The sequence below is a fragment of the Choloepus didactylus genome, chromosome 5 (assembly GCF_015220235.1).
Source record: "Choloepus didactylus isolate mChoDid1 chromosome 5, mChoDid1.pri, whole genome shotgun sequence".
Classification (NCBI taxonomy): domain Eukaryota; kingdom Metazoa; phylum Chordata; class Mammalia; order Pilosa; family Megalonychidae; genus Choloepus; species Choloepus didactylus.
Window position 1 is genome coordinate 97,739,408 of NC_051311.1, and position 26,512 is coordinate 97,765,919.

Consider the following 26,512-nt stretch of genomic DNA (forward strand, 5'->3'; position numbering starts at 1 on the left):
CTTCCTATCGCTGTAAATAAAGTGTGAATAAATAAATTTAGAGAGAGTGCTAAAAATGAGAGAAGGCAGCAAACATACACATTGATAAACGATAAGGAGATAAGGATGCTATGGTTAGAAAGTTACCCATCAAGAAGTAAAGCCAAAGATAAATAGGCAAAAAAAAACTATCCCAATTGAGATTGAAAACAATACAGTCCAATGTTGGAATGGCTTTTTTTATACTTTCCCATCAGATTTGATTGTTTAAAAAATAAAATAAATAAAGGTTAGGAATTTAGGAACTAAAAACATGGCACCAATTCTTATGTACTGATGAGTTCCCATTTCAACAGAATATTTTTTAGAATTTGATTAAAAATTACTGCATCTTCTTTTAATCATTAAACCTTTAACAAGACTAACATAAAAACAGCTCTATTTGAAATACATTTATTGTAAAGAATTTTCTTACTTCACTGTTTCTTTTGCAGTCACAAACTGGACCAGCACACTGAAAGACAAAAATTCAGTTATCAATTCACATTTTTAAAAAACTTGAGTTTTAATTTCTTCATATTAGTTATAAACATGTCTAATTAGAAATATTGGAATAAGTTACCTAGTATAATAAGGAAGAAAATTTAATAGTTTTACCTTTAAATTAGGAAATATACCTCTAGAGTTACAAGTTATACATTGAAAGATTTTTCTTTTTAAAATCAATTGTATTAATTGGTTAATTTAAACACAGAAAATCTTTGGAAAAAAGGAATTAATAATTCTGTCTCAGTGTAGTATCACTGAAAATTTACTTTGCCACTGTATGAGATGGTTACTTTTTTTTCTTTTTTTTTTGAGAAATATACTAGGGGAAAAAAAAGTATAAAACACTTTGAGATTACTAAGTGTAGCATAAGGATTTAAAAAAGTATGTATCTTACCGGATCCCTGATTGAAGTTTTGGTAAAATTCTCTATCCAGGAATTTACATCAATTTTAATTCCAACAACTGAAAAATTATATGAAAAAATGGACACATGTTTTTATAGAAACTATGATTCTCATCTGTTTTTCCTCTAACATTTAAAAATTCCTGAACAGGCAAATCCAAATTTTTAAAAATAAAAAAAAAAGAATATCTATTTAACTTCAAGTATACATTGAAAAATTGTACTGAGTTGATTTAAAAGACTTAATTAGCTGCAATACAATCTTTGCTACATGTTAATGTAGGCAATTTATACAATAACAAATGAATGAGTTGAATATAATGTTTACTATAGAGATAATAACACTTCTTTGGGTCTTCTTGAAGTATAGCTAATAGCTTTTAAACTATTACATAAGCTTTAATTCATATTCACAAAACAATTTAATAATTTTCCATTAAATTAACCTGGCCAATTAACAAATATAGTAAACTAAGGGAAATGATAATGTTAGGGATAGCCTTAAAAACATGAGGTCATTCAAGTGGTGAGTTCTAAGAGGCTTTGCTAATCCCAGCAGTGCATACAGTAGGTGTTTAATAAATGTTTGTTGAAAGAGAGGGTAGGTGAGTGGATGAGAGTAGATGAATGAATGAGCTTCCGTGAGGGTAACTGATCAATTGAATAAATATATGAGCAATTGAGCCAATGATGGAATGGGTGGATGGGGACATGAGAGTGAGGGAATGAATTGATGTAGTAGAACCACTTTTGGGTTAAGACTGCTCTCATAGGCAGGAAGACAATCAGACTTCTTGATCTGGCCTCTCTAATACAAGCTCTTTGTACATCCAAACAATACCAAATCATATAACAACAGCAACAAGCAGTAGCTTTCCTTTATTGTATTCCACCTCCTCCAGCCCTCTTCCAATTCCCACTGATCCTCAGTTTTACTATGTTTTTATATTTGTTAGCTTTATATGTTTAATTTTACCAAAAAAGTCATGTTTATATAAATTTTATAGCAATTTTTTATAGAGACCTGCCTAATTCTTTTTCACATAGTAGTCGATGATATAGATATGCCATATTTTATTCACTTTCTCCCCCACTGATGGAAACTTAGCTTTTCATGTTTAAATCATCACAAATATGTACATTTTCGGCCATGTATCTTTATGTGCATTTCAAAATATCTTGTAGGATAGAACTCTAAAAGTGGGATTGCTATATCAACCCAGCATTTAAAATTTTGCATTTAAAATTTTGATATATTACATAAAATTGACTCCAAAATTTTGTAGCAATCATTATAAAAATATCGGCTTATCTGTAAATTCCTCCACTCTATGTGTTTTCAATCTGATTTTATCTCTAATTTCATAAGTAGTTAATTGTATTTCATTTTTAAAAATTTGCATGTTTTTACTTTATTTTAAGTTAAAGCTCTCTGGTAACCTCAGAAGTATTGTGCTTTTATAATATAAATGTCAAGTCACATTTAATTTTTGTTGTAACTTGTGTGTATGTGTTTGCGTATAATATATATGCTTACCTGCAGGCTTAAGAAGTTTTCCTTGGATATATATTTCTACAGCTTTGCTTACCATAATGCCTGATTCATAGGCACCAGGTCCACTTTCTAAAACAAAACAAAACAAAACACAAGAAAGAAAAAAAATCTATATAGATGAAGTATAATATTGAATTTCTTTTAAGACATATAGATTGATAGTGTTTTGCTTAAATACTCTAGTCTAGATCTACTACAAAGAGGTGTGTGGTCTCCTCTCCCTTCTTTCCTACACCAGGTGAATTAGAATGTCCATAAATTGGTTTGTATTAACTGACTTTGTGATACGAATTATTCTGCTTGGCTACCTCTACTTACATAATATAATGGATGCACATGGAATTTCCACTTCATGACCTTTGCTAAAATGTTGGGGACACTGCTGCAGCGAAGTGGAAGGGACTCTGATCTTGGATTCATAAAACTGACTTTGCCTTTTGCAAGCCTTGTGTCCCTGGACAATACTCTGAAATTCTCTGAACTTCAGTTTCTCCATTGGTGAAAATGGTAATAAATAATACTTATTCTTGGAAGTGTTGGAGGATTAAATGAGTTACAATTTGGAAAAGAACCCCTAAAATATTTTAAAACATGCTCTATCGTGCTGGTTTGAATCTATTATGTACCCCAGAAAAGACTATATTCTTTTAATCCAATCTTGTGGGGGCAGACTTATTGTGGGTAGGACCTTTTGATTAGGTTGTTTCCATGGAAATGCGACCCACCCAATTCAAGGTTGGTCTTAATCCTTTACTGAAGTCCTTTAAGAGAGACAAAAAGATCTGGGAGAAATAAGCAAGGACTTACAGGAGCTGAAACAGAAGCCCAGAGACATTTTGGAGAAAGCCACTGAAACCAGAAGCTAAACCCGGGAGAGAAGGTTTAGCAAAACCAGTCATGTGCCTTCCCATGTGACAGAGGAACCTCAGATGCCATCGGCCTTTCCTCAGAGAAGGTATCTACCTCTCGATGCCTTAATTTGGACATTTTCATGGCCTTAAAACTGTAAATTTGCAACCAAATAAACCCTTATTGAAAAATCCAATCCATTTCTGGTTTATTGCATTCCAGCAGCTTTAGCAAACTGAAACAGATACCATTAATTTTTGTAATTGTAATATAGAATACTGATAAAAAGTAATTAGTCAATTTATTCCACTTTAATTTATTATAAATTTTTCAATATATTTTCAGTTTGTGAAATGAGGGACTACCTACATATGTTTCTATGCATTACTCATGCCTGGTACTCATAAACCTAATTATATGCTATCTCTACATTAAAGGATGACTGTTTCCTGTGTATACATTTTACCTCTTCAACAAAATGGATATTTCTTTTCTCTCTTTCTAATGTCTTGTGTTAATACATACTCAATAATGAATATTCTGACCATTTAACATAAAATATCTTGATTCCTGAGAAAGCAGGTAGCAGCATTAATTTATTTTTAATAAAATTAGTGAGAGGGCTGAATTCCAAAGCAATACTTACTGTTAAAGTGGGGAGCAGTGAAAACATAGTTATCGTTATCTAGGCTCCGTTTATAGAAGCTGTCCTCATATGTCTCTGGGTTTTCTTGCCAATTTTCCCCAGCCCTAAGGAGGAAAATGGCTCATCATTTGTATTCTTTCATCTACGCAATAATCTGGTTTTCCCTTTGTGGCTATCACTGAACTATACAGAGATGCCTATGTCTCAGGTATGTCTAAGGAAATTAGTGGTAATTGATGGTGTAAATGATACTAAGCAGTACATCAGCACAGTATTATATTAAGGATCAGAAAAAGTTGAATCCTGGTCTTAACTCTGCCATTTACTAGCCAGGTAATCATGGTCAAGTCAATTAATATTAATAAGCCTTCGTGCTTACTTGGTCCACTTCACAAAATTGTTCTGAAGACAGATAAGATGCATCAAAAAACAGTGAAAACAATGAAGTTCTACATAAATATTGATAATAGGCTATAGAGATCATTACATTCATTTAACCAGTTTAGTTTGCATTTAGAAAGAGAAAAATCTCTTTTAAAATCTCTTAAATTTTGTAATAAATATCTATAACAAGTAGAGATATCACTGAAGAATCCTATAATATTATTCCAAGAAATGGAGTACCTTTAATAATGCAAGTACTTTAAACAATGACTCAAATTCAATTTACTAATAATGACCAGTTTCTCTGAAGAATGGCTTCCTTATACAATTAATGTACAGATCCCTAGAAATGTCTTTTGTAACACCCTGGTTCTTATAAATATTATTTGAACTTACTCTTTAGGATAAACTCTGGTAATCCCACCATCGGTTACAACAAACCGTGCTTTCACTCCCTTGCTAGAACAGAAGACAAAAGGAAATTTTTTTTATTCAACTTACTCTGTGTAAGATATTAAGTTGGGTGTTGATGATACAAAGAGAAATAAAATTAGACCCTAAAATAAAAGAGGCCAAAGTATATATATATATAAGGATGTACATAAATTTGTTTTGAGACTTGAAATATCTGTGAAGTAAATACTTACAGGTAGGATGCTTAAGGAAGGCATCCCAAAGGAAATGATGGTGGAGCTGCATTTAGAAGGTGGGATAGGAGCTAACAGGGATGAGAAAGAAAGCAGGAGTATGTGTAAGGGAAAGTTGGTGGAGAAGAGTGAGAATGTTTGCTGTAATAAAAGTATAAGGCACAAGGTGGGAAGCAATAGAAGGAATCCATACTAGAAAGTTTCACCTTTATCCTGAAATTAGAACTGCATTTTGGAAATAAGACTCTGGAAAGTAAGAACTGTATGGAAAATGGATGGGGGCTTTAAGCAGAGGAATGAGAAGCACTAACAGCAGAAAGAAACAGTTATGGTTAATTTCTCAGAAATGGGAACATAGGACCTTGGCTATAAAGAGGAAAACATCGTTAGGAGAAACATTTATGATTTTGTGATTAATTGAAAATGGGGAGGGAAAGAAGTTAAAAAATAAAAATTATATTCAAATCTCTCAATTTCTTGACTGGTTTGTAGGGAAGTGCTATTAGAAAGCAACTGACCATTCACTAGACATCCTATTTTACCATTAACACAGAACACACGCAAACATGCCTATTTAATTTGGTTTATTCACACTGAAGCACATGTACATGTAAAACTGAGTAATGGCAGATGTTAGCATTGATATACACACATATCTTAAATGTGCAAGTTGCCGACAAATGTAAAACGATTTTGAGGCATTATTGTTAAACATAAATATAAACTTTAAAATCGTAAGATCCATTTCCAAAATATTCCCCAGAGAGAAGCTAAACTAAAATATGGAACATATATATATTTACTAATAAGGAACAAATACTTACATGTTTTTCTGCTTACTCCAGTAATTTTGGACAAGTTCATTTGTAAATCCTGCATCCAGTAAGACTCTATTAATCAAGTCTGTGTTACCTAACACAGAAATAGGATATCCTCAATTACAGTCACATAGTTTTTAATCAGAATAATAATGAAGCAAATACATTATTTATTTCCAAAGGAATTTAGAGTGGATGATATTTCTATGAATTTAAAAATATATTCTATATTCATTTCTACATGTTTCCTATATTGTGAACATTCATCTTGCCTCACATATTTTTCAGGATATAGGCAGAATTAGTAATGGAAAAGCCATTTCTAAATGAGGCAAATTATTTTTTAAACTTTATCAAAATGATATCTGAACTATGCCGCATCAGGAAATGATGAGGAAACGGCATTCTTATTTTTGATTCTCAGTTTTGAAGACTGGTATGGTGATTACTAACCATCACAACTTTATGAACAATTAAAAGGTGTGTGTGTGTGTGTGTGTGTGTGTGTGTGTTGTATGATGCACATATGATTAACTCTTAATTTGCCAAGTAAAAACATTAAAGGAAAAAGTTACTATTTTCACCTTCATTTCGTATAAGAAAGGACATTTCAATTCTCCTCCATTCCCAAATATCAAATATAATATAATCTTTGAATAAATTTGACTTTATGAAAAACATTACATTGTGCTTTTTAAAAAATTTTACTCAAGGACCAGAAGACCTTATCAAAGATCAGCACCAGTCTATAGGAGAAAGAGCACAGGCTTTAGGTTTTCATTTCTGGAATAACTTAGTCCAAGTTCAAAGGTGATGGAGGAAATAGATAATGAGGAGCAAGGTTCCATTAATTCTTAGACAAAGAACTTTGCTTTCTTCTTCCCTTTCTCCTGACTCCTCTCCTCTAAGCCCTCAAAGCTCTGAAATAACCTATAAGAACCATCTGAAACTTCATATTTATGATAAAATCTCATTATAATCAGATAAGGAAGGTATGGCCTTACATAATATCCTATTCCTATAAAAGGTGTGGGTAGGGTATACTGGGAAGAATTTTAGTTGCTTTTAATTATTTTGGTTTGATATATTTTTTACCCAGGATTAAAAGATTAATTTAATCCATATTTTAGACTACATTTCAATTAATTCTAGGAAGTCTAATTTTTATGATATTATTTTAGAAATGGAATCACTTTTTAAATAGCCATTTGGAAAGTGAGTGACATATTTTAATTCTCTCAAATTCTTTTAGGTAAAACAAATAAAAATAAATGAGACCATTATTCTATTTTGTAATATAAATCAACATTGCAAGTAATTTAATATTTTTGTTCATGTTTTCATCATGTTCGAAGACTAAAATATGTCTTGAAACATATCACCTGCAGCTGATTACATACAATATATAAAGGGATTATTAGTATTAGTTTTGAGCTTTACCATTTTATACATACACATAGACACAATCTCATTTATATATTGGTTCAAGAATAAAGGAGGGTATGAAGAAGACAATCACTCTATAACATAAACATTTAGGTAGGTTAATTCAATTTAAACATTAGGCGAGAATTCTAATTTCTCTAGTGGGTTATGAATTTTTATAAAGCAAAATAAACTTGACTATACTCCTTTGAAAATCTATTTGGACCACAGTTAAGATTTTAATCACTGATAACTACTTTTAAATTTAATTTTATGTTTTATTTGAAAACTGAAGGCAAAAAACCATTGTGAAAAATCTATAATATATAACACAGATCAAAATACAAATTATTTTATAGCTATTAGCTTTAAACCATTATAAAAAGGTTGTATAATCACCTCAAGCACCTTCTATTGCAAAGTAGGGGAGGCAGATGGCAGATTAAAGGCGAGGTGAAATTAAGGAAGAAAGTGATGAACAAACAACAACAGTATATGTATTTGCACCATTATACTAAAAGTATTTTGCTTAAACATATTCATACATCCCTAGGACCTAAAGGCAGTGAAAGAAAAGAATGATTCCGATGTTCGTGGTATTCTAAGATTTATTACATTTATGACAAACTTATCTCCTTTGCAAGGAGTGTGGGAGTGTCATATAATCTTTCATCAAATTGAAGGAATACTTAGGTTTTCAGAGTGGCTCTTTGAAGCTACTAGCTAATTTATGCCTGGGAAAGTTATTTCTTCTTGGAGGGGATAACTTCAAGTTTGAGAACCAGCTTTGGGAAGAGGATTTTTATAAAAAATTTTTAACTGATAAAGTGCTTTTGTTTAACCCTTCCTGATAGAGATGGAAATAATTAAAAGAAAAGGAAGAAGAAGGAGAAAATGGAGAGAGAAGTAGGAAGAAGAGAAATGGAAGAGAAAGGGAAGAAAAAAGTCAATTCTTTGTGCTTTTTTTTTTCAATTTACGTTTACTATGTTAATTTTTGCCATGCAGTTGGTTTTCCTCTTGTAGTACTCATTCACACCACATTATTTTTCCTGTTAGTATTTTTATAGTAAACAGGTAATTTTTAAGGAAAAAAAGTTAAGATTTTTAAATGTGTTAAAAGCTGAGAATCTATAAATCTTCACAAAGCCTCAAAGTATGAATGCCACAAATGCCTCTGAAAAGCAAAAATAATGGTTTAAAAATGGTTACTGAAATTTGGTTTCTATTCCAACTTGATTGACTTCATAAAATGGGAAATTACAGAAGCAAATGAAGTGTCTATAATAAGTAAAACTCTGGGTCTAATGGTTAGATTTTACCAGTAGAAGTTTATAACATAAACAAAGAAACTGACACACCAACAAAAAATTCTGAACCAAGATTTGACCACTTTGGCTATAACCACATTGAAACAATATTTGCAAATAAGTGTATACTTACATGACGGGTTGTTCGGAGTTTTTCTATCAATAAACTCATTGAAATTTAAAAGAAATTCAGTGTTATTATCCGATATCTTAAGATCATTGCAGTAATCTCTGGAAAAAATATATTTTAAGATATTAGGTACAAAAATAAAAACTTAAAAAAAAATCTACAGGGTAGTCAGGGTAATGAAAACATTGACTTTATCCTCTTTTTTACTATCCGTATGACTTTGCAAGCTGTTAACTTCTTGTTACCTCTATTTCCTCATTTCTGAGGTGAAATAACACTTTGCCAGTAAATGGTGATGAGGATAGATAATGTATATTAAGCACTCATCCTCTGGATGGTAGGTGCTCAATAAATATTGCTTTTGTTATTTGTACTACATGATTATCAGTTATATCCTATAAGAGTGGCTCTCATCTTTTTTATTTCAAGACCACTTTATACTTCTCAAAATTACTGAGGACCTCCAAAGAGCTTTAGTTTAAGTGGGTTATGTTGAGCAATATTTACAATATAGAAACTAAGATTGAGAAATTAAAAATATTTATTTATTTATCTTACATATCAGTAATAGTCATTACATGTTAACATAAATAACGTAATTTAATGAGAAATTACTATGTTTTCAAAAACAAAAAACAAAAAAATTTTGTGAGAAGACTGGCATTATTTTACAAATTTGCAAATCTCTTTAATGCCTGACTTAATAGAAGACAGATATGCTTCTACATTCAGTTTCAGAATATTTTTTTTGGTACATATGTGCTCACACAGATACATAGTGAGAAAATAGGATGATTTTGATAGTTTTTTGAAATAATTGTGGCTATTCTTTTTTGGTAACACACTGAAACCTGATTATTTGTAGTTTTTAATGATTTGTTGTAATATGGAACCTGAAACAATTATCAGTGAACTTTTTGCACTCTGTTACATTAAAATTCAATACTCCATCTTATACTTTGAGTGGATGATTTTATAACATCAAACGCTGTTCATTTGAAAAATATGAGTTATGAGAATATTCCAAATGATGACACATATCATTATTCAATATTGAAGAATCACATTCATTAATATTAGCACTGATTTCATTAGACGAGTCTTTAGGTATTGGGAAGCTCTTATGCTCACAGTCATGGAAACAAGTTTCCTAAAATTCTTATTTTTGTTTGAAAGTTCAGATTTTGTCATTGGCAACAATTTTAGTTGTTTTCTTTAAAATAAAAGACTCAATTCCTTTTCAAGAAAATGTCTGCCAAATATACAAGTCTGAATAACCATAGCTCATTTTTCATTCATTATTTCAAGTAAAAGTGATCTTTCACGAAAAAAAAAGCAAAAAGCAGCCCGTTCAGCTCTAGACTCAATCACACAATTACTTTTGTTTGAGATAGCTATGTTACCCTGTTTATGAAGTACAAGTGCTTTATGCATGCTTCCACTTTCATCACACAGAATATTAAAAAGACAAGTTCTCAAGGGTAGAGCTTCAATAAAATTAATAATTTGTCATTGCTTCAATCAAGGTTATTTTAAGTTAAACTGACTTCCTACCTTCAGGAAGTGCAAAATACAATGGCTACCTGTAAAGTTTGGAGTCACTACCTTGGTTTGTACTAAGGTAACAGCCTACCATTGCTTTTGTACTGTCAGTGCAAATGTCAACACAATGAAAAAGACAAGCAGTGTCTAACTTGATAGGAAAGCAGCTTCAATCCTGTGGATCCTGCAAGGGTCCCTGGAAACTACAGAGTTCTGCAGATCACTGCAGATCAACTGTGGTCCATGGTGTTTTGGAAATGCAGAATAAACATAAGACAGCATAAATATAAGAGCTCACAATTACAATAACTAGGTTGGTAAACCAAGAGATTGAACAATCAAATATTCAAGACAAAATGTAATTACATAGGAAACACTTTCAGACCCAGTGGCGCTTACCTAAACACAAAGCATCAGTGAGTAGAGAGGAATGGAATGTTAGAACTTAAAAAACAAAACTTCTCAGTTCCCTGAAAACTTTATGATCACACAGAATTAGAAGCTGATGGCAAGATTTTAGGACCAAATAAAGTTTTGCACATAATTATTAAGAGAATCATTTTGGGAATACCACTTTATTATTTAAAAAGCACTAATAAATTCTCTTTGTTCATTTAATCCTAAATTATCAGAGGATATTTTACATTTTAAAGGTGAGGAAACTGAGATTCAAAGATGTAAAAAGATTTACCCAAATGCACCTGATAAACAAATGGCCAAGTTAAGAGGAGAGGCAGGTCTTCAGACCTCTAATTAGGAATATTTCAACCATTCATAGGGCTTTGAAATTTCACTCTTTGGATTTGCATTGCCTGGGAGCTCCAGGCCAATCAACTTTGACCTCTACCAATAGATGGCTTTTAGTTGGGAGCAATCAATTTAGATGATGTTATCATGTTGTTTTTATCCTTGCTGGCTGGGTTTGTACTCAATTTTGAACGGATCTCAGGATATCACTTACTTTCTATTTACTAAGGGTGAAAGCAGTGAAAGTGTTGAAACTATCAGTCAGAAGAGTTGTTGGATTAGAACAGAAACAAAAGTAGAAATGATTTAAACAATGGAAATGTGAGAAAATGCTGAATGTTGTGAATGATGGTTGAATGAATTCTGGTAAAAAGAATGATTCAGGGCAACAGAAAGTCATGTACCATGTAGAGTTCTGTGCCTGTACCATGGCAGTAAGGAACAAGGGCTGATTGAAATATTTGAGACATGTGAATGTGTGCCCAGAGAGAGAGAGCATCAATGTTGGTTTCCCGTGAGGCTAACAGTTGAAAACTCAAGATAATACTATTTCTAGGTGCATTCCCAAAAGAACCACCCATGACAGTGGGTGGCAGGGCAATGGTGGCGGCTGCCAGAACTGCTCAGAAGCTCTCCCTCAGGACACGTAGGGAGAACAGCTGGTGCACTTTCTAAGAGGCATGGTTTCTCTAAAAGAGATCAATTGTATTAACCGTGAACATTAGTTTATCTCTTTCAGGAGAAGAATGCCTCAAAGAAAGCAAAGCAGCAAGCTGGAGAAATCTTTAGAAGATTTAAAAGTCTTGAAAGAACAACTCCAATTTCAATCTGTTGAAAAAAAAAATTCTGTTTGTTGAAAACTCATCCAGAACCTTCAATCTAAAGTCTCTTCTGGTCTTGTGTTTCTGATCAAAAGGGCTTTGCAGCTTAAAAGGTTTGAAAATAACAGACCTCTGGTACCAGAAATTCAGCAAGTTATTTATTTCCAGAACACTAAAAGTGTGTTTGTTCTCATTCTACTTGACAAACTTACGTAGGTCATACCTGACAAATTAGCATTTCCCTACAGGCTATCACATATTGTTACTTCTTTTTCAATCTAACTCATTATATTTCAAGTGCCTCTCTCATTTCATATTATTTGAAGGTGGCAAAATTAATCCATATTTTAAGACTTCATCCCTACTGCTGTACACCCGTTAAAGGCAGGAATCTCAGCATTTTAACTACTTTTAGTAGTTTAAAATTTAAGGAAATTCACTATAAAAATGGATCATGAATCAGTATCAAATGGCTTAACTTATTTAGGAATTCACAAAAATGGTTCTCTTTCTAAAATTTGCAAGCTTTCTTCTTTAAAGTCTTTTAACACCCAATTTCTTTTTAACACCTTTTGTGAAATAATACTCCCCTCTCCTCCCCCTTCTATTATGTACTACTACAACTGTTAATAGTAATAATCATAACTAACGTTATTTAGAGCTTATATCATACCAAGAACTAATACTTTGGATGTATTATCTCATTTAAAATGAATAAAAACTTTATTTTTAAATCAAGGCGTTATCATATTAGAAGTAAAGAAACTAAGGCAGAGAATTTGAGTAAAGTTGCCATAACATCGAAGGTGTGGGAAGCTGAGGCAGATAGTCTGGCTCCAGAGCTTGCTACACTGTTTCTCTTTCATAACAGGGTCTCCCTCTCTCTTTCTCTCTCTCTCTCTCTCACTGCTGTTATCCTATGCCAAATAAATATCTCTCTCCTCTTTCTGGTTTTCTCTTTATCCCAATTTTCTATCACTGTATTTTTCACTACTCTCGTGAATACATATTTACTCACTTTTCCAAGAAGCCTTCCCTACATAACACTTTACTCAGATTTACTGAGTGTTCTTTTGAGATCCCTTAGTATTTACATATTCAATGTACCTACTTATACCTTGGAATAGAAAAGAAATTTGTTCATATTCCATCTTATTTAACATCTTTAAAACTATTTCCTAATCTTCAAAATGGGGATAATACTATTAGATAATTGTACAGTTGCTTTGAGCAGTAAATATAAACATACATATGAAAGACTTAGCACACATTAATTGAGGTGGGCACTCATTGATTTGTCCCCTGAGCTACCATTATTTCCTCCCTTCTATGGTAGCTGCTTCTTTCCTAAACATACAGGTGAATTCCAGTCTTCCAGTCAGCCATACTGATGGAGACTTTGACTCAGGCTTCAGAAAAAGTTTATACTCTCAGCTTTCCTAGACTAAACAGAGTCCAATGCCTATGAACTGAGAATTGGAGGTGGATTTATCCTTTCTGTAGGTGCCTGGACTTTTAGCATATTTTCCATCTTGTCTTATGAAAAAGGTGAGTAAGCCAGTCTGCATGGTCTTTTATTTAATAATTGGGAGAGATGAGTGAACCAGCTGCCTAGGGAAAAACAAACAAACAAACAAACAAAAAACAAAAAAAACAGACCAGAGATGCTGAGAGAGTCCCGACAACATAGCAGGCCTAGTTCCAATCACTTCATACATTTTTGTTATGTCAATATTACTGCTTTTGCAATCTGTGGGATACCACTGTGTCCTTAAAATTCTCTCTTCTAGCTAAACTTGGTTTTAGTAGATTTAATTTGCCCAAAAGTTACTTGTGTTGGAAAAGTGCTAATGAACACAGGTATTTTTACTGATAAAATCACGTTAAAATATTATTCTTATATTTATAGATTCTCCAGTCATCAAATATTTATTCAGCACCTACCATGTACCAAGTAGCAGATTTGATATTGATGGAATCACATAGATGCAGTCCTGGCTTTACTGGGGAATATAAATAAAATGAAATGAGGCTAGTGCTATGATAGGGGAAATACAGGACTCTATGGAAGCAGGCAGGAAGGATGCCCAATCCAGTGAAAATGTAGATGGAAACTTCCAGATCAAGGAGGTTGGGATGGGATGAGGGTGTATGTGTGTAGTTTGAAATAGAAAAGAGGGAAGGAAAAAACAAAAACAAAAAGAAAACTGAGCATTTAGGAACTGAGAAAAGTTCAATATTCTATTAACTTAAAATAGGGGTGGACAAACATCTTGTTAAAGGGCCAGATAGTAAATGATTTAGGCTCTGTGGTACACAAGGTCTCCGTAACAATTTTGGCATTTTAGTGCGATAGCAGCCGTAGAAAATATATGAACAAATGAGCATGACTGTGCTCCAATAAATCTTTATGTACAAAAAGGCAGCCAGTCTGTGGACTACAAGTTTGATGGCTCCTGATTTAGACCATGATGGACCAATATGATGAACTGGGACCAGGTGACAAGAGCATTTGGAAGCTACAGTATGAAGTATGGATTATTGTGAAAGCGATATAGAGCCATTCACTGGTTAGTGTTTAGCAGATTTTATTCTCATTTTAGAAACTCTCTCGAGATATGGAATGGAGAAAGGATTGTTAAATAAGGGGGAAATACGGGAGGTAGGAAAATCAATTAGGAGGCAGTTGTAATAGTTTAGGTGAAAGAAGGCAGTGCCTTGGACTAAGGCATCAGAGTCAGACAGATACACCTAATACTTATGAGATGGAATTGTCAGGACTTAGTGACTGAATACAATTTACGGATAAGGGAAAGATGACAGTCAAGGACAACTAACAGGTTTCAAGGATGGACAGTTGTTAGGATGATACTATCTTTACTGAGTTAACACAGGAAGAAGAGTTTTCCAAAGAGGACAAATATTTAGGAGATACTGAATTTGAAGCACATTGAAAAGAATTCCTGTTAGCTTTCTATAGGACATGAAGCTCTCATATTGGAATATGTAGAGTAGGAAAAGTGTAGAATAGATACATTATTTGAGCCTATATTGTAATGTAATGTCAACAAACCACCTATTATGTCTATTTGTCTATGTTTCTAGACATTAGGGCCATTTTGTAGACTTGGGAGTCATCACCCTAAACTGGAGGCAGGGAGCAGGGAGATGAGTGGCTGGTGTTATCCATGCAAACTCAGATTAAGAAGAGAAGTGAGCCTAGTCTAGCACCCTTTGTAGTACCCTCATGGACCAGCAGAAGAAACAAAACTCACAGAGGAGGCTGTGAATGAGCAACCAGGAAGGAGAAAATCAGAATGGTGAGCCACCAAGCAAGAGAATGTGGAGTGGCAGTGTCAAACACTGAAGGAAATTCAAACAGGAAAAGCTTCTCAAAGGCAGAGTCACTCAAAAGGACATAAACAGACTTTATTAACAGAGATTTCTCTAAGTTATATCTATATTACCTATTTTCATGTAGAACTAGAAATTCAGAAATTCTTATGCAGAAATAAAATGAAAGAGCATCTCAGACCAATTTTTATGGCCCTTTATTGTAGAGGTATAAAATGTAAAAAAAGTAATAATACAAGCTTTTGAATCTATTTTCTTCAATAGTTTGGCCTATAATGTAAGTATAGGAATTATATTGATTTGAATACCAAGGGTGTCTGCCAGGCAGTGGGGAGTCAAAAACTGAGGATAGAAATGAAAATAAAATTAGCTTTTAGATCATTGAAAAGAGTAAGAAGACAATAGAGACACGGATAAAAGATGTGTACTGAGGACAAAGAGAAGGGATTATATGAGAGAGAAATAAAATTGAGTGGGAGGAAAAAGAATACACGTCATAAAAATTATGGAGGCAAATGCCACTTTAAAAATATGTTTTCCCAGAAAGTTATTTTAAAGTATTAAAAAAAAATCAATTATGAAGCAAAATATTCTAGCCGTGTGTGTATGTGTGCATGCACATTCACAAATGCAAATAAACACTTCTCCATGTTGTTAGATACACTGTCAGTTCCACAAGAGCAAAGCCTTATATCCATCTTATTCATCATTGTCAGCACATTGCTTAGCATATGGTAGTTGCTCAGTAAATTTGAATAAGTAAATGAATAAATGAACAGAATTTCATTTCAATTTTTATTTATTGTTCTCTCTGGTCTCATAATACGGCATTAAATTAACACACAGCAGTCAGAACTGTTTTTGAAGGCCTAGCCATCCATACAAGGTATACAAAAAGACAAAAAAGAAAAGAAAACCAACCTTGGTGCTATGAATGTGTAGCCAGATTCTTCAAAATTATCTGGCTTCAAGGTTTCTGAATCTGCAAAGATAATGTTTCAGGATTAGATAAGCGATACAGACTATACGTCTCAAGATTTTAGAAACAGTATTTAATAAAAAAATTAAAAACAGACTACTTTACACCCTAAAATAGAAACATCAATGAAAACAAAGGTCCTCAATGCTTCACAATATTATAAAATCAGTTTTAGCTTTCATAACATGAATCATAATTTAATTTAAACATAATTTAACATAGAACTTTGCTGTATCTGATTTTCCCATTTACTGACCCTACCATAATCAAGATATGACTAAAAAACAGATTTATAACCATGTTACATCTGCATGTTTCAGGAGTATTTTATTTAAAAAAGCCAATATTTTAGTTTACCAATATGATGGTAAATAAAATGATTTTAATAAACCCATTGATGCATTTAGCGAATTAGCAATGTTCTTCATAGTTGGTATGCATTAGCAAGTGGAAGGATAAAAAATGTAAAATATTTAAATGGAAGAAAGAACTTGAATGTGAAACAGGTTGCATATGAAAACACAAGCACATTCGTTACCCTCCTCTCTTTTGCTGCTATGGTTTGAGTGATCAAGGGGAAAATCTAGCAAATGAGAAGCACAGAGGAACATATCCAGTAGGAATGGAAAGATCAGTGAAGAAAGATCAGTGTACTAAACAAAAAGAAATTGAGCAACAATAAAATACTTGCCCTTCATTTTTCCCTTTTTTGCTGTGAAAATCCATCAGAAAGAGAAAGCAGGGAAACAAAAAAAAAAAAGAGGGTAAAGTAAAAGGGGTCACAAACAATATTTTATTCAATGACTTTCTTGAATAAAAATATTGTGCATAGATCAAAGGTTCATTTATGTACAGTTGTAGTCTGGAAAAAAGACATGTATTTACGAGACTGGAAAGTATGCCCTGTCCATTATTGTTAGAGTACCCTTCATGTACTGTGATTATTTCAAGGGTCTGTTTTGCAAAGTGGTTAATGCAGGTGCAATATCAATGATGTTAGCCTATAAACAGAAGCATTTACCAACCATGAAAGGCCCACGAGTTATCCCCTTATTAGCAGATACTAGATCATGCAAAATTGCTCATTGTTAAAAGACCATCACACCTATCTATCAAGTGCAAGTGGAAATATCAATGTTTAAAGTACACAATGTACTATGAAAGCCAGGACTGGGGAGAGCAAAAAGGAAACGACAGGGAAATGGAAGAAACTGTGGTTTTACTTTAAGGTTAGATGTAAAAGATAGGTATTACTTTTACTTTATCCTAACAGAAACACTTTAGGTTGAGTGATGCGCAAAGGATATGATGGTCATTTCACTTTTCAAAATTTAGTCACGGAAAACAAAATAAAAACAAACAATGACTTGAAAATATGCCCAAATATAGGGATTACTCCACATTCCAAATGATGCGTAAAACAAAACAAAACAAAAACAAAACAAAAGCTAATCCATCTGAGTTACTGAACGCATTCAATTAAATTGCACTTTTAAAAACATGAGAGAAAAATTAGTTGCCAAACCAAAGATCAGTGCAATTTAAGTTATTCAAAGTAAAAGATGTGAAGCACAATATTATTCTTGCCAAATGCCAAATGCTAAACAAAGAAGATAAAGCCTTACTAGCACAGTGCCACGGGTAAAGACTATGTTAATAACTAGCATGTGAAATGTGCCAGCTAGCAGACCCTTAAAAGGACAGCAACAGGGGACATGGCACGGCAATGATTCTATGAGCACATAGCAAGGCAGGGAGGGGTGGTGGGGACTTCCAGGGAGACTGGAGTACCTGCTCATATTCTATCCACGTAGAATATTTCTTGTTCCTTGCATGTTTGGAATGGGTTAGAATCATTGCTGTAGATTTGGTAATAACGCCTACCAAAATGCATAAGCCTTGGGTATTCCAAAATCCAGACGTATTTAAACATCTGATACTAGGAGATAACAATTAGACCCTGGAGTTGCTTTCACAGTACTTACATCTGGCCTGAGTTATTGTCTCTTCTATTTTGGCTTTTATATAGTAAAAACTGTAGGTTGGTAATACCAAGGCCAAACTGCAATAGAAACAAGAGAAGCATAAACACAAACAAACAAAAATGAAACATAACTTAAAAAAAAAAAAAAGACACATCAGGTTCATGGAAAATCCAAAGATCTTCCTCATGAGAAGGAAAAGACATGTTACTTTGACAAGAAAGAGCATTCAGTAAATAGGGTATTTCAGTCTTGCCATCCATATCATCCAGCTCTCTTCATTGTAGGGAATCAGAAGAGACATGGAAAATAAGCTACTAAATGCACCCATAAATCAATTAACTGAGGAGGAAATTCATGGGTCCCTACTTGGATTCCAGAAAATTATATTAAAAATATCTTAATGCTGACAAAAATAGAAAAACACTATGAGGTATGTTTAAACAAAATAGATATATCCTACTAAATGGATACCCCTTCACTATTGCATTATATATTATGTTAAAGTGTTTTATAGAGTAAAGCAGTCTTAAAAATTCCAAATGGAAGAACTATTATTACAATTACAGAATACATAAAATCATCTGAAATACGCTCTCTTGAGGGATTAAACACTCATTGTTCTAAAACTGTAACCCTTAGGCAGGTTTCACAGTGCCTGCTGGTGGGCAAATGCAGATTCCCGTATGGCACTAATATAGAATGCCCGGTCAGCCCCATTGGTTTCTCCCCAAGAGTATAACTAAGGAGGGCATTAATTCTAAGTTCGTTTGCTGTGGATATTCCATATTATTTGGTAGAGTCTTATTAGGCATGACAGGAAATACATCTTGATTTGGTAGTTGACAAGAGTCATGGGGCTACTATAGACTTATGGCAGGTGTTCAAACTGGAGAAGAGTTCCAATCCAAGTCCTTAGCCAAATTTAGAACTTTTTAGACTCAGAGACTGTCAGACAAGCCTGTCATCAAACCTTGTCCTAATGACTGCTTGAAATCAAAAGCTGCCAGGAAGGTAATCTCACTCATTTTGAAGTTGTCAGTAAATAAAATATATGATATTATAACTGTTCCAAGATTTCAGAATACTATGCAGTTTCCAATAACATAACTGTATATGTGTAATTCTTTTGCTCACTCTGGCTAATGTACATGTATAGGATGTAACTAATTCAATACCAACATCTGAAGTTGCAAATGAGCTTTGGCTGTGATTTGGATATGGAAGGAAACTTGTGAGGCAATGTGTGCAAAAAAATGAAGGTATCTCTAACATTCTCATTGCAACTACTTTAAAAAAGAAATGCTTGATTAATGTGACTGATTGAGTCTTTCAAGATCTGGTTTTAGTCTAAAGTGTGTCCATACATGGGGAAAGGGGGTTATACATTTCCAGGTTTCTGAGAATTTCCAAGGTTTTGAAAATCTTGTTATAATCCCTCAAGCCTCATATTTTTCAGGCTTGATGCTCACACTCCAATCTCATTATATATTATTTGTGGACAATACAGAACAGGATAAAATATAAAATTTCAGATTTTTCTTCTTACTAATATAAACCTTACAAGCTAATTCCATGAAAAGGACAAAAACAAGGGTATATTTTCCTCTATTTAATTATGTAGTCAAGATAGCAAAATGAGTGGATGCTTGTTGCCCTCTAATTCTCAAATCTTTCCCCATCATTAAGTAATTCATAAACTTTCCTTATGGGAAAAGGTCAGAGAAATAAAATGTTACTAGACTTAATGAAAAGTTCTACGTTTATTTTATATGTAACTTCCTATAAGTAGAGGGAGAGATTAAATTTAAAATAAGCAGTGCAATTAGTCTGAAAGCAAGATGACCTTTCATGATTCACTTGCCATTTATAAAATGTAGAGCAGAATGAGCAGTTGAAAATTGTCCCTACAAACTCCTCCCAAGGGAAATCAGGACATTTTTATTGCCCCATCAGCATTTATTGCTAAGAGAAACTTCTAATTAAAACTGATAACATTATATCATATGGCTGCTACAGTGTCACTTTGTAAGATTGGGTTACATCTCATGTAGCATGAAAAATAGTGTGGAAACCCATGAGGAACTCAATAGAAGTTTTGAAATTGACATATTAAATGCATAATTTATTGACCTGCAAGTCTCAGGTTATTATTACTAGCTTCAATCAATCTATATAAAAATACAGTTATACTTAATTTAGTTATTTCCATCTCAAGGCAGCAGTTATTTCTTCAACCTACAGCAAGATGAGACCTTTGTCAACATCTGAGTCAATGGTGCTGTCGTATGCATAGGTGCTGTCTCTCTCCATATAAAACCAATAGACCAAGACCACTTTATTACCTCTCAGAGATTAAATACTAATAAAGTGAATGGCTGTCAGAAGGATGGTAGAGCCTCTGTAATGTTTCTGTGACTTGTATAAACATGGTTAACTGAGTTAAACACATTTTCCAATTTGATCTCAATAAAACTAATCTCAATAAAACTAAACTCTTCATTTATAAAAGCATAACATTCCATTAAAATAATTAATTACCCCCATTTTAACATATGGTACTAAGTTAGAGCAAAGCTTAAGGAGAGACAATTCACTAAGTAATAGTTGGTACTTTATTCATTACATCAAAACATCATTTTTTCCTTAAATTTAGATGTAGTACTTTGTTCTAAAATTTAATTTGTGAATTTATTTATAAGGAGATTCAGGGAGGTATGTATAATGGAAACAGTTTATCTGGCCCAAAGTGGGGCATTTGCAAAGTAAAATGCATGAGAAAAAAATGCAAAACTGGGGAAATATGGTGTACGTTTGGTGAATAACAATTTGTATGGCAAGAGCAGTGGGGGCAGGGAAGACTGGTTGGGCTAGAAAATGTGTGATGTGATGGTCAGATTGGAGACCTGAATTTAATTTGGATGAAAATGAGAAGAAGCTAAAGTTCTGTGACCAGGGAGTGGAATATCCAGAATGTCAGGCATGAACATTGATCTGGCCACACAGTATATTTCATCCAAGTGTGGTGAGGGAAAATGATTGAGTGTAAGAAACATTTGTGAGGCTATTACAAACACATTTAAATAGGGTATAGTGAGAGTTTAAAATACCCAGAAAGTGACAATATAACTAGAGTTGGACCCACCATCATTGCTGAATTATTTTCAGTATCACAAGAATAATTTTTTCATCTAAGAAACAAAGGTATAGAGCACATTCTCATGCTGTGCGCACCCAACATTATTTTATCATTAAATCACGGTATGTCATGTATCTTAATAGTAATCCTTATGTTCTCCTCTTCTATATCAATTGTATAAGATCTCATTTGAACACAAAGAGAGATGGTTCCCTATGATAACAGCATTGCAACTCTGGGACAATCTCCAGCAGCCTATACTTCCCTAATAGGTTATGTATATGTTCTGAAGGTTGGTTCGGTTTAACCAGGAAGGACATAGTTGAGTCCACCACAGTTTACAATCATTACATATTAATATGTAATCAAAGAGCCCGTGTACTTGATTATGTCAGTGGAAATTTCAGACACCATTATTTGCATTTGTCAGGATGAGAAAGACTGAAAAATTTAGTTCTTCAATTCTCTCTTTGTAGAGTGCCTTCTATGTGCCATGTACTCTCCTATTCACTTACCAGAAGTGAATGAAGCAGACAACAATCCCTGCCCCCTTGGAACTTATGCTCTAGTGAGGGGAGACAATAGACAGTGGAAATAAATTTATCTTTCTCTCTCTCTCTCTTTCTATATATATATATGCATATGTTTCATTCACATATATATATATATAATTTTATATGTAATGTCAAATGGTGGTAAGGGTTATGAAGAAAAAAAAAAAACAGCCAAGGAGAGAGACTTGTGAGTTGTGAGGCACCTTACATTGTATATAAGGTTGTGGGCAAGGCCTTACTGAGGAGAAGTAAGTGAGCAAAGGTGTGAGGAAGATGAGGGAGTGAGTATGTAGACGTCCAGGGGAAAGTCACTGTAGGTAGAAGTAACAGCAAATCCAAAGGAACCAAGCAGAAGGCACCAATGTTTATGAGGAACAGAAAGAAGGACCGTGTGGCTGAAGTAGAGGATGTGCAGGTGAGCATCTAGGAGATGAATTCACAGGGCTGATGGTGAGTGAGGTCACTAGTGGAGGCCATTGATAGGGTTGAAGGACTTTAGCTTTTACATTGAACAAGATAGCCAACCACCACGGGGTTCTGAACAGAGGAATGAAATAATCTAACTCAAGTATTAATAGGATCACTCTTGTTAAAGTGTTGAGAATACACATATAGGTATCTGAGATGGAGACAGCGATGCAAGTGGGTATGTACTGTAGTGATGGGAGTTCTCTTCCGATCACTTCTATTTTTCTCAGTAAAATGTAAAGTGAAGACATCACCATAGAGGACATGGAAGGAAGGAAATGTGTTAAGGGTTTGAGGAGAGTGGAGGAACTATCAAAGCATCTAAGGACATGCTAAATTTACTGTACTTGTAATATCATCAGGTACCACTAAGACCCACTTGAGGTTTGTGGTCATGAATTTTAGGTGCTATATCAGTCACTGAGTATGTTAGTGGGTACAAGGCAGTATTGGTAGCAAATTGGATTTAAACAAGGTTGGGATTTTGCCAAACTGCTGTTTGCCAAACCTGTATATTATAAAGGAAGTTGACCACGCATGCAACATAAAAAGAGACTTTGTGTGCTGAAGAAGGAGGGCAAGAGCATTGAAAAGGCAGAAGGATTGAAGGGTTTCCGGTCTTAATTGGGTCAAAGGATGTTGGAGTTGTGTTACTAGAGGGAGGAGATGGAAAGCTAATGTGTGGAAGTCTGAGAGTTGGATGAATAAATCTCAATTTAAGATTATGAAGGAATTGCAGTCTTGATCTTGCAAGAGTTGCAGAACAGGACATTGGAGTAGATGGCTAAGGAAGGGGCAGGAAAAGATCATCAGAGAAGAGAAAGTCATGAGAGTTCAGTCCTAGAATAAACATCTATAGCAGTGCTACTTGTATGTAGTCCATGGAACTGGTCCATCTGCAAACTGATATAAACTTATAACCAGTAAATACAGAAACTGGGTAAGCATTTAGAAACATTTACAGCAATTTGGCAGACTAAATTTATGTTCATGGAACCTAATAATAAAAATTTTGAGCATGTATTGTGTGTCTCTTTTAAAATTTAATTTAGCAAATAATTTTGTTTTATTTTATGCAAGTGTGGGTCTGTCATAAACAGTTTGAAAAACAGTGATCTATGTGAATTTAGGAAAGAATGACAGTAAGCCTGGAGCTAATATCTAACAGTAACAAGGAGAAGATGACTGGTAAAAGGAGGAATGGTCTGTGGTGGCGTATGGTGACATGAGATTCAAAGATGGGGGTTTTAGAAAGGAGGAAGAAAGAATGAGGAGTAAGTACGTATCTTCATAATATCAGGCTTAGTATTATGCAGATGTAAGAGGCAGGACTACAGGAAAAGCAGTGACCTCAGAGATGATTTAGGGCAAGAAAGTAAAGGATATGCTCAGTAAATGTTGAGAATGGAGAATTTTCAGGGTATCATAGGTTATTAGTCTATTCATTTTCCCAAGGTCCACTCAATGAGAGGGATCAGAATATTACAGAACTGCTCCTCAGCGGAGGTAAATTCTGTCAACTGAACCTTTTACATCCAATTATATTATAATGAGGATGTTTTATTTTTAGGTTCATTTGTAACCTAAATGCAAGTAATGTAGATGAAATGACAATTTGGAAAAGGATATCAGTGGACGTGACTGCTACACATTATTACTGGGATTTTTTCAACATTTAATATTCCTAATGTAAATACACATATATAACATAGAATCATACCACATATGTTTTCATTTCAAAATTCTATAATGTGAGTTTCTTTCCATCAATAATCTAAGCATTTTGACAATCAGAATCTAAAACTTTAATTATTTGCATGTTAGAATGTGTGATTTTTCTATTTTAATTACGTAGAAATATCTTATGGAAATGCAAACACAAAAATAGTCCACTGGAAAAATGGCTACTAGAAACAGGAGAAAGACCCTGATCTGAAGCACTCTTTTTCAGAAAACACATTTAAATATAGCTAATTACCTGTAATCCGTGCCATTGACAGGAGTCCATGTGTATGTTCTGTTGCCTTTGTCAATATACCTCTAGGAAAAAAGTTTGACTTGGTTATTATCACCTTGTATTCTGTATGGATTTATATGAAGAGCAAAGCATTAAGATATAATTGTCAATTATGTGGTCACAATACCATTCTTCACAAAAGTATGACTATTTTACATTTTCTGATTCTGTTGTGAGTGTGCATGTGAAGCAAAATGTTAGTGCAGAAATAAACATCCAAATGCTAAGGTTTAAAGACTTAAAAATGCAAAATCTTAATTTATGCTAACCTTTAAACTTCAAAATACTGCAATAATAAAACAGGATGATGAAATAATGGACAAGATCAGATACACAAACAAGTATGTTTAAGAGTAATGGCTAATATCAGAAAGGTCATGCAGTCAGTGTGTCTAGACTCAAATATATGAATAGCATGTTACTGTTCTTATTAAGCCATTATTATAGTATTTATCTATCATAAGAGACTACTCAGTATCATTGAGAGGTAGAAAAATAATAAATTCACCATAGAAAGGACATACAGAGCTAAGTAACTTCATGGAGATAGAAATCTTTTCTATGTAACAAATGAACACATATAAAGAAATTCACATTCTTTTTTCCTTTAGGTATAGTGATGGCACATATCTACCTTTTTATTGTTTTAATTATCTCCACTTTCATCATTCTTGTCAGAATCATAACAATTATTGAAGTGTTACTTGGTATTACACACTATACTAAACATTTTAAAAAGTCATTGTCTCATTTAATCAACCCCCTGGAGTAGATATTGCCTATTATTATCTACATATTACTGGCAAGATGAAGGAATATAAATGATGTCAAATTAACTTTCACAACAACTGTGCCATATTGCCTCCATACATGAAATATTCCTATGGTTCTATGTGTGTGGGAAAGTGGGGAAATGTGAGGTAGACAGGTGTTTGGACTAGTAAAATTCTTAAAAGAACCAATGTTCATATATTTGTTACTACCCTAAGAAACCACGACAAACTGTTGTTCTGCAAGTTACATAAAAAATTCTGTCAAAAGTAGTATTAGATTAGAGAAAGAAATGTATAAGACAGTTTTCTCAATATTTTTAATGTGAAAATTGTGATAATATTGTCCAGTGTTCAATTTATACTAAAGCCATCAAATAGACCATATCAAACTTTGCTAGTATCTATTATCTCAATCAAGAGATATGTTTTCCAATTGCTTAAAAAATTTGGGGATATCCTCAAATAAACTTTTTGAGGAGATGGTAAAGAAGGAAGTATACTCAATTTAGTTGGTGATGGTTAAGCTCATGTGTTAACTTGGCTAGATCACAGTGTCCAGTTGTTTGGTCAAGTAAAGACTGGCCTGATTGTTACCGTGAGGGTATTTTTTGGATTTAAATTGTTACCATGAGGGTATTTTTTGGATTTAAATCATTAGTTGATCATCGCTGGCTAATTACATCACCAAACAACAAAGAAGACTGCTTTCAGCAATGACAGAAGTCTCATCCAATCAACTGAAGGCCTTAAAGGGAAAACTGATGATTTCAGCACTCAGAAAGAGGAATTTCTAACTCTACTTCAACCAGCCCATCTTCTCCTGGGGAATTCATCAAAACCTTCATCTGAGTTCAGGTAAAGATTAGCAGCTATATCTATTAACAGCATGTTCAGGAGAAAAATAAAAAAATTCCAAAGTAGAAGAATTTAGTTTGTGGATTGGTACTGATCAAAAAGGAACTTACATTAAATTGAAGAAAGAAAACATCAATTAATTAATTGAATTGATAGAAACAAAAACAAAATTAATTTGTGAACTGAGCACAGAATGTGCAGGCTGAAGAGTCCTTGTTGGAGGAACAGCATGGAGAATTTGGCAGAGCTGCTGCATGGTATTCATTTTCCTCTATGGTGAGGAGGAAAACTGCACAGTTGAAGTCTAAGTAGAGTCAAAGTTTCAACAAAGGCTAAGGTTAATATATACCTCCCCTTGTGTTCTGGTAATAGGGGCTCCTGTTGATATTAAAATGAGAAAAACCACAAGCTAATGAAGGATCCTATTAAGAAGCAAGCTAGCTAAAATTGTGCCTAAGAGTCTCCCCCCGAGTGCCTCTTTGTTGCTTAGATGTGGCTCTCTCTCTCTCTCTGTCTCTCTCTCTAGCTAAGCCAACTCGGCAGGTGACCTCACTGCCCTCCCCCCCATGTGGGACCTGACTCCCAGG

General features: G+C 33.7%; 1 protein-coding gene across 5 annotated transcripts in view; it reads right to left on the reverse strand.

The window, feature by feature from the left end:
* CACNA2D1 (calcium voltage-gated channel auxiliary subunit alpha2delta 1) overlaps positions 1–26,512 on the reverse strand; it is a 526,916-nt gene that overhangs the window by 19,370 nt on the left and 481,034 nt on the right. For 2 of the 5 annotated variants that reach the window (XM_037836526.1, XM_037836525.1), the window contains exons 21-31: positions 24,259–24,320; positions 18,123–18,199; positions 16,829–16,849; positions 16,080–16,140; positions 8,698–8,795; positions 5,838–5,925; positions 4,763–4,825; positions 3,983–4,086; positions 2,470–2,556; positions 924–991; positions 455–493 (exon numbers count right to left, since the gene is read on the reverse strand). In XM_037836526.1, coding sequence (XP_037692454.1) covers positions 455–493; positions 924–991; positions 2,470–2,556; positions 3,983–4,086; positions 4,763–4,825; positions 5,838–5,925; positions 8,698–8,795; positions 16,080–16,140; positions 16,829–16,849; positions 18,123–18,199; positions 24,259–24,320 — 768 coding nt within the window. Of the gene's footprint in view, positions 1–454; positions 494–923; positions 992–2,469; positions 2,557–3,982; positions 4,087–4,762; positions 4,826–5,837; positions 5,926–8,697; positions 8,796–16,079; positions 16,141–16,828; positions 16,850–18,122; positions 18,200–24,258; positions 24,321–26,512 lie in introns of those variants that run through there. The other 3 variants (XM_037836528.1, XM_037836527.1, XR_005217008.1) reach the window with 2 other exon arrangements.